Source organism: Limulus polyphemus, unplaced genomic scaffold, assembly GCF_000517525.1.
Source record: "Limulus polyphemus unplaced genomic scaffold, Limulus_polyphemus-2.1.2 Scaffold340, whole genome shotgun sequence".
Lineage (NCBI taxonomy): Eukaryota > Metazoa > Arthropoda > Merostomata > Xiphosura > Limulidae > Limulus > Limulus polyphemus.
This window is the reverse complement of record NW_013665950.1, coordinates 508,904-518,386: the sequence shown is the minus strand read 5'-3', so window position 1 is coordinate 518,386 and position 9,483 is coordinate 508,904. Positions and strand designations below refer to the sequence as shown.

General features: G+C 30.1%; 1 protein-coding gene across 1 annotated transcript in view; it reads right to left on the bottom strand.

The window, feature by feature from the left end:
• The window catches only part of LOC106457507 (exocyst complex component 1-like), a gene marked incomplete at its 3' end in the record, with an annotated part of 193,715 nt that overhangs the window by 151,219 nt on the left and 33,013 nt on the right, over nucleotides 1-9,483 (bottom strand). Inside the window, exon 4 of the mRNA XM_022383480.1 lies at nucleotides 845-940. Coding sequence (XP_022239188.1) covers nucleotides 845-940 — 96 coding nt within the window. The remainder of the gene's footprint in view (nucleotides 1-844; nucleotides 941-9,483) is intronic.

The window sequence follows — 9,483 nt, the reverse complement described above, 5'->3', positions numbered from 1 at the left end:
TAAAGCAGTTTTCCAAGACTTTCTAGGATTTCAAGCAGCCATGCAAACTCTGTTCCCTGTTAATTTTCCTAAACACATCTTTTTAAAGAACCATTTTTAAGAAAAAAATCTACTCTTCTCATATTCTGGCATAATAATTTGATCTTAAATACATAAATATTTTTTCAAGTACTATTTGTGTAAACACTAAAAAACTTAAAAACATAATAATTACATTAATAATTACAAATTTACACAAAACATTTCACATTTAAATCATTAAACTGACCATTTAATTTTCAATGATTAAGTGTTCTATGGACATATAAAGTGTTCAGTGTTTCTAATCATCAACGTTTAATAAAGTCATGACAAGTCCCATACTCAAATTCCAAAGCACTCATTAAAGTTTTTGACAAACAATATCATATTCCTCAACTGAAAAAAAAAAAAATCATAATTTATTCAATGCATTCTCAAGACATTATTCTCAAATACTTGCAAGTATTAAGAACATAATTCTTGATGGTGCTAAAATGACATCTGTCTACTACCAAGCTCATAGATTTTAGAAATACAAATGAAGAGTGACAGTCACTCCAAGCAGTGGTATCAATTTAATATGTTAATGAATCATACAATTTCTCAAGTGTTGTTAAACACAATAGTGAAATACCAAACAGTTCTATATCCTCTACATTTTTAATATCTGCCCATTATATTTTAAAAATCTATGAAAAATTTTGATACAAAAATAATTAATTAAAAAACTAATTATGAATGTTATATCTGACTATCATGTACTACATTAATTTTTTTTAGCTTTAATATATTACTCAAATTTTTATAAGTACATAATCAGTACCTTCCACAAGCAGCTGATGAAGGCTAACTTTTCTGCCACATTACTGGCTGTCCACTTATATACTTTCTCCAGATGAAGATCAAAGTCTGCTGTATTCTGCAAGTAATCACACATCAGTTTATTATCATAAAAAACAATCAAAGCACACAATAAATAACTTATCAACAAAAACAAGTATTAGGTAAGTGGAGTGTCAAAATTCTGTGAAATAAAAAAATTAAATAATGTCAGATACCTACAGACTGATGTACATGTAACTTCACAGAAACTATTTTAAAGTCAACTTTAAGTAAAGTCACAATGAAGTTTTGTGATTAATAATAAAGCATGTGTATAAACAAAGGTTTAGTATGATATATAGTGATTTTTGGAGCCTCACCATGTCATTACAATTCATGAGGCCATGTTCAGTCATGCATTTTCTGGTGACTGTGCAACAATAACCACACAGCATAGTTTTCATTGCCATTCATAAGGCAATGAAAACCACTCTTCCCTGCAATTTACTTACCACAGCTGGGGGTATAAAACATTGCAGGTCTCCTTCTGGATGACCCTGGTACTCGAAGATGATCCATATTCCTTTTTCAATACCAATAACTACAAGGCATATCTCCATTTTAAAAATTCTAAATCCCTGAGCTGAACACATCTTTATGATCTGAGTGAATGAATATACGGTTTTAGAAAGAGCTGTTACGTACCCCACTCCAAAATCAATAAATATTTCGTGGCATCACACTACCTATGAAGTGTCAATGCCAAAATGTAATTTTGATACATGCCATTCCACCATGATTTTATATTGACTGTGGTTGTCAAGTAACTTACTATTTGCACTTTCAAAATTGTTTAATTTAATACACTTAACTCTTTGTATATACTGGGGTTAAAAAAATAATGGAAACACCTCATCTATGTAACTCCAAGATTTTGTGTGTCTAATATCAGAATATGTAGTCATATCATAATTGTGCATTAGATTATTCTGTAGCAGTTACTGTTAACTAAGATAGAAAAAAAAAGTACAGGTCTAGTAAAATATTTCAAAGGCAAGGAGAAGTAAACAAAAAAGAAAAGAATTAAGTGTTTATTATTATTTTTCCAAGCAAATAGGACAGAAGTTTTTCTTCTATTTTCACACTTTTATCAGTATTAAACACATTACAATACATCGTATTACTGTTTTGAATATATTTCCACTAATTACTTCACTTGAAAAAGGTAATGATTTTTGTCTGGTTGCAGTTTCTTCAACTTGCAGAAAGGTTCCATCAATACACATCATTTTCATTACATCATTAAAACTTGGAATTCACCTTCATACAAGCAAACACCTTAAGATGTTCTATATAAATATAAACATTATTATTTCAGCACACTTGTTTGTCCTCATTTTCGTAATAGTTCTATTGGTGGCAGGTCCCAGTTAATAACAATAGTTTCATGTATTGGGATGTTCTTCTCTAACTCTACCAGTTCTGAAAATTTACAACTGAACAATTCATCCTCCCTACTGTGTATATTACATGGTACAAATGTTGTTAGAATACAGATATTCTTGCCTGAATACTGTAAGTTCATTAAGAGTGGTAAAATACATGTTAGATGTGTGAAACAGGAAACTGCTTCTGAGAAATCTGGAAATCATATGGTATCCCATTCTTGAAACAGTTATTACGATTAGTAGTCTATACAATCAACCTAAGTAATTTTTAATTAGTAACATTGGATAAATCTAATTAGTATCTAGTTATATTAATAAAAATTAGTTACTAATTAATAAATATCTTGGGTGATTATATAGGCTACTAACTATAAAACTATTAATATCCAATCACCACAACCTTACTGTAAGCACACATCCACTCTTTAATGCTTAGTGGATTGTGCATGTCTAGCTATTTTTGTTACGAAACTATAATCTAAATTTCAGCAAATTCCTCAAGAAAATTCAAAACTATGCAGTTGTTTAACATAAAATTTTTGACTGAATTACAGTAAATGTGGTGCCCATAGGCCAGGTACAAGGGTAATTGGTCAAGGGAAGTAAAAAAACTGGCCAGGTATGAGTAGTGACTGTTAGTGGAGGTTAGTATATTACTGATTTTTCATAGAAAGCTTCTAAAATTTCAAGTTACTTTAAAAAGGTCAGTCTGATTTTCAAAAAGGCATGATTCTAAGTGAATGGCTAGTTGCATTATCAGTGACAAGAAAACATAAAATAAAGAATGTGTCCCAAAGAAAAATGTCAAAGTGATGTCAGCAAGGATATCAAAAATAAAACTACACAAGAAAAGCATAATGGTGGTTGAAAAACTATATTCATAGATCATGATAAATGAGTATTAACATGAATTTTGACATAAAAACAAATGACTATAGTGTGAAAAGTGTGAGAACAACTTAAGATTAGCCTACAGCAACCAATCTCTGTCAGAACAACATGAAGGGAACTGCACCATGGTAGGCCCAAAATTCAAAATTAGATCATCTTTCATACTCTTCCTTTGGTCATGTTCATATTTGGTGAGAACCAAAAGAAGCTTACAACCCTGAATGTCTTATGCCATCACTTAAGCATGGCAGAGGCTCTGTGATAGTATTGGACATATTTTTGTTGAAAGAGTTATTATCCCACTGAATAAAAAAGGTAATGCAAGTAATTACTTAAATGCTATTGCAAAGCAAATTCATCCACTGGTGAACACTTTATTCTCAAATAGAGTTGGTCCGTTTCAGAAAAACAATGAACCAATTCATACTGCTGTAATTGTTGAAGGTTGGTTAAAATAACACAAGGAATAGTTTAGGTAAGTAACTTGGCCACCAAAGTCATCAGATTTCACTTTTATCAAGTCTCTATGGTCAATTTTCAGAAACAAGTTTAAAAAAATTTTCAAAAATAAACATAACTTCAATAATTATAAGAAGCTTTCATCAATGAATGGTCAAGAAAACCTTCATCTGATGCATGTGGTATAACAAGATAAAACTGATTACCTTTATTTGTGTGTGATATTGTTCCAAGCTAGTGTTATTGTGAAAGATAATGTGTCTGTGTGTGTACTTGTAACAAAAAGCCACATGAACTCAAGATTAAATGTTGATTTCACTACTCAATAAAAGCATTTTCATAAAATTAAAGTTACTTTTCAGACAACATTTACTTGATTTTTAAATGTTTGGATAAAACAACATTCTAACACTTTTCACTTTATCAATACCTGGCAGAGCATTTGGGTAATGGGTTGAAAAAAGTGAGGAGTCTGGGTTATTGTTGGCTGAAGAACAACTTTTTTGTTGCATAAAATAAATAAATAAAAATAAATCTTGAATTCATTCCTCCTTTCGTTACATTATTTAAATGTTTAAGTAAACTTTAAATTAAATTTCAAATTATATAGCCAGTTGTGGGAAGGCAGTTACCCTTACATTTCTTAAAATAGAAATGAATTGAAATAAAGCCACCTTAATATTCCTACTAATTAAACTCCCAACCTCCACCCTTACAAAAATATATTAAATAGAAGTATAAAATATTGAATACAACTAAACAGAACTATAAAATATTAAATAAAACTAAATAGAACTCTACCCAAATTTAAATTTACTAGAATTCAATGTAAAAACATACTCCATTTCTGTATTTATAACAGTTATATTGTTTTTAACAAACAAGTATATAAGCAAACATTGGGTATTCCAAAGGGAAAGAACTTTTCTTCAAATATGGCCAACCTGTATCTGTTCTTTTATGAAGACTCATTTATGAAGCAGACTTTAAATCCTAACTTATACATTTACACTTTTTGTTAGATAGATGATTTAATATCTATAAATAATATGAATTTTACATCAAACCTAATATATCCAACAGAACTTACAATAGAAATAAGTAATAATAATAATGAGGTCCATGCTAATTATTTAGATTTGGACATTACTTTTATAGAAGGTAGTGTCGTTTGTCTACCCACACCTAACAGTGTTATTCCGAGTATCATGTTAAAAAGGTATTATTATATCACAACTAAAACGGTTCTTAACAGTCTGTAATAACTATAATTTTTTTATGGATAATTTTTTATTATTAAAAATAAATTAAAAGATAATGGCTATAAAGACAGGCAATTAAAGAAATACCTTATATATTTCTTAATAAATACAAAAATATTTTAGAAACTAAACTACTGATCCAGGAAAATATCTTCTAAATAAAATAATGAGGGAGTTAGTTACTTTAGCTTATAAGTAGTTAATAATAATTTTTCTAGTAATTTTATTCAGTATAACCGAGATGGAAAGACTAACTTCAAGTAGCTGGGCTTGTTTCAGCATTCCCATGTTATATTTGAATAAATCTTCAAGAGAAAGGGAGAAGGTTGGGAGTTAGAACTATATAAAACTTTTAAGGTAGGGTGTATAGTTTTATTTAAAATGTTATAGTTTTATTTAGTTTTATTCAATATCTAAAAGTTCTATTTAGTTCTATTCAATATTTTATGGTTCTACTTAATATCTTTCTGAAAGGATGGAGGTTGGGAGTTTAATTAGTAGAAATATTAGGGCTGCTTTATTTCAATTCACTTCTACTTTAAGAAGTTTAAGAGTAACTGCCTTCCCACAACTGGCTATAGACAGTGAAAGGCAGTTGATAGATGGGATATCCCCAATGCATTTGAATGCTATTACCACAGACATTATCCATTATGACAATAAGTTGACAACCAGGACTGATAACAGTATTGTGATATTTAATTCATTATTGCTTATAGTGCTGATTTAATCACCTATTAACAATTAAGATAATCAATAGTTTGTAAGCTATTTATATATATATGTATAATAATGGCTGAAGACGGCTTAAATGGGTAATGAAGAAAAACTTTAATGTAAGTTTAACATAACAGCAAATGTACGTGATGATGACAAAACCTTGTCGAAATGTTGTACATTTGCTGTTATGTTAAACTTATATTGAAGTTTTTCTTTATTACCCATTCAAGCCGTCTCCAGCCATTATTAGTCTCAAAGTGGGTTCCTCGTCATCGAATATATATGTATATATGTATGTGTGTGTGTATATTACAGTTAAATACAGATTATTGATTATAATTTCTTTAATTCTTTATCACTATCATTCCATTTTTTTTATCTAAATAAACATACTGAGTACTTACAATAAGTTATAGGCAATTACACATCTATTGTTGACTGTTGACATGGCTAGTAGCCCAAATGATTACCTAAGTTTAATTACTATTTCTATTCTTATACTAATTACTTATCAGATTATACACTATATTTCTGCTGGTGATCTACTGCCATATTTCTAAGAAAGACAGTATGTGGTTGTAAAAGTCGATAGTACATTATAGTAAAAGTCATGACTTGATTTTGAGTCTTTATCTAGTAGTATTCAGGTACACTAATTTCCAATAGAAAAACAAGTATCTGCAATAAACTGAAAATTTAAGAAATATTAAGCATGGAATAAAATGAACACAGAATGCATAAGGTAAGTAACCACGGTGAGTAAAGAAATAAAAAACTACTTATTCATACAAATCAAAGTGGCTTTAGATAAACTGACTTGCTTTAATATTCATTATTCATAAACTCTCTAGTTCCTGGAGCTGATAAAAGCAAGTCTGACCCAAATAAAGACAACATTCAGAATAATGACATATTTACTATTAAGTTAGAATGAAGTTTCAAGTGCAACAATCTAATATTACCCACTATAATTTTTATTATCAATATTCAAGAGAGATATTTCCCACCTCATACTAACTTGTATCACACTTGGAAAAAAAGTATAACCTTACTTTGGGAAGCATGGCACAGTAAAAGGTGAACAATCACTGCAGCATGTAACCTTTGTCTAATATAAAGGATTAGTTTAAGTTTCAGACTTTTGACAACCTATTTAACTATTTTTCCTATTGCCTTGGTGGGTTACACCAATCATGCAACCCCAAAGTGACCATTAGAGATTCCATACTCTAGCTATTAACAACCTTTAACACATTTTTTGTATCTTCACAAACTTTTTCCAGCTTTTATTAAACATTACAAGACATGTGTAGACAAAAAAAAAACAGAATTTTCATTTAAGTATTTTTACTAAAATTTTGACTGTGAATATATGCAGTCAGTGTGTTGACATCACTGAGTGCAAAGTGACTTTCATGTTAAGATTAAAAATCCTTTTCTTTATCTGAAAAGTCTCACATTTCATTTGTACAATCTTTAAAGGCTCCTAAATAAATATCAGATGTTTTTCTTCAAATTTTTGTTATTCATTTTATTTTTTATTCTCTCTACCCTAACTCCATATTGGGTCCAGTCAATTTAACATAATTCATAACCACCATAAAACGTTAACAGTTGATAAATGTGAAATAAAGTGAGTAATAGTGTTCTATCCTTTTTAATATTGACCAAAAAAGTTCCAAAGTACTTCTCCTGAGAGTTAATAATTCTAACCTTTTCATATCTATTACTGTTGTTTATTCTACTGTCAGCTGAAGTAAAAACCTGCCAAACATATAGCAATGAATCGCCACTCCTGCTAATACTGTTTACGTGATACTGTAATATGACACTGTGGATAGCAAATATTCAGTGCAATTAACAGGACTTTCCTACAGAGTTTATTGTAATCCCAGTTCCGAGAACACAGTAAGAAAAGATTTATCAGCTTGTTTACAGTACAATGGTTGCAACAACAACTGTCTGTGGTAATAAAAGTGCAAAAAAATGTTTATGATATGGCTCTGTAGAAAGTCTGGGCCAATTCAATAAACTTAGTAGGTATTTGGATGTTAGTTATCCTCCCATGGTGATTGGAATTTAGCCGTATAGGTGTACAAAGTGTGCAAATGCTTATGAACATGTATATATAACTACTTACTCATAAATGCTTAATTTTTAGTTATTTTCCTTAAACATAGAACAATAACATAAATATAGAAAAACAAGGATTTATAGTACTTACGAAGTTATGAAATATATTTGTACATATGCATTGTACTTGTTAAGCTTTGTTGTAAGCCTCCTTTATTGTCTTAAGTACAGGAAGAAGGAAAATTAATTTTCATAGATCTCATAGATGCATTTTAGAAAACCAAAAATTATCAAACTACTCTACTGGTACAAAACAAAACCACTGTAATTTATCTGGCTTTTTAACTACACTATATGTGGGTAAAAACACAATCTCAAAGCAACGACTTAGTCAAAAGACTTCACCATTTCCAGTAAAATTACAAGTTACCTGATGCAATGCCTAAGGATTTCTGTGCTATCAGATTGTTAAAATGGGTACTGGGCCATGTTGGAAAGGCCACTGATGGTAATAGCCTTTGCTGGCAAATTGGACAAATAGGAAAAAAAAATTAAACTTTTAGCTATATGGATCACAATGCCAACCAAAGTAAGAATTGAAAATCATTTTAAAATCTATCCAACTAGTATAACTTTACTTGTTTGTGTATTTTTATAGCAGCATCTATTTGTTTTAGATACTTCTTATAGCAATTCTATGAATAATCAATGATTCCTACTTTCTGTTGAAATTTCAATTTTTTTTCCTACTTATTTGTTCAGTTTTTATGTGACCATGGAATGGACACAATATCTATAAATTTTCAGTATAGCCATATCCCTGACAGATCTAACTTTTACAATAATTAAAACCACAATCACAAATTTATAAAATGTAATCTTTACTTGGGCCTACAGATAGGGGTATAAAGCTGCCAAAGTAGGGACTAAATTTTAAAAATCTGCAATTGTGGTTTTTAACCCTATCTCCCTGGGCATCATTTACTGCACATATCACAAGGTTTTATTGGCTTACATTGAAAATTTTATTAAACTACTTTTTGTTTAGGTTTTATGTTATACCAATTAACATAACATAAAATCAGAGCTAAGGATTATATTCTAATAGCATGCAAGTTTTATGTTCTTAATCTTATAAGGCAATATTTAGAAAAATCCTGAATTTCCCCTTGTGTGACAAAGGTGACACATCTTCTGTATGCATCCCATCTTCTCTATTTTATTCACCACCCCTTCAATACATATGAAATTTAACATAATGTTGCATCAGGAGATCACGTGACTATTCTCACGCCCTCTGCTTTCTAGAACTATTCTGTACTTTGGCGAATGCTCTAACATTTACTAGATATAGGGTAGTCTGGTATATAAAAGAGGGTGACAACGTGACGGAAAGGAGAATGTGTGTGTAGACAGTGAGTAACTGATCTGCAGTCAGAGAGTATTATTGAGCACGTTCGTTGTTATAGCGTTTGTTTTAGCGCGATTGTTGAAAATAAGTGTATCGTAAAGTTATATTCGGAAAGAATAAACCAGTTTTATTAAGTAAGGACTTGTGTCGCTAAAGTTTCGTCGGAACGAAGTTACGGAAAGTTAATTAACAAACGGAGACATAACAATAAATTACTCTTAAATCTTCATTACACAGACAAATCATAATTTTTATAGCTTTCAATTTTGTTTGGTTACAGAGCCATCAAACAGAAAATCGCACCCCTCTTGCCACACCTACCTGTCACATCCTCTCTTTCAGGATTTTTTAATAGTTATCTCTTACATTTAATTCT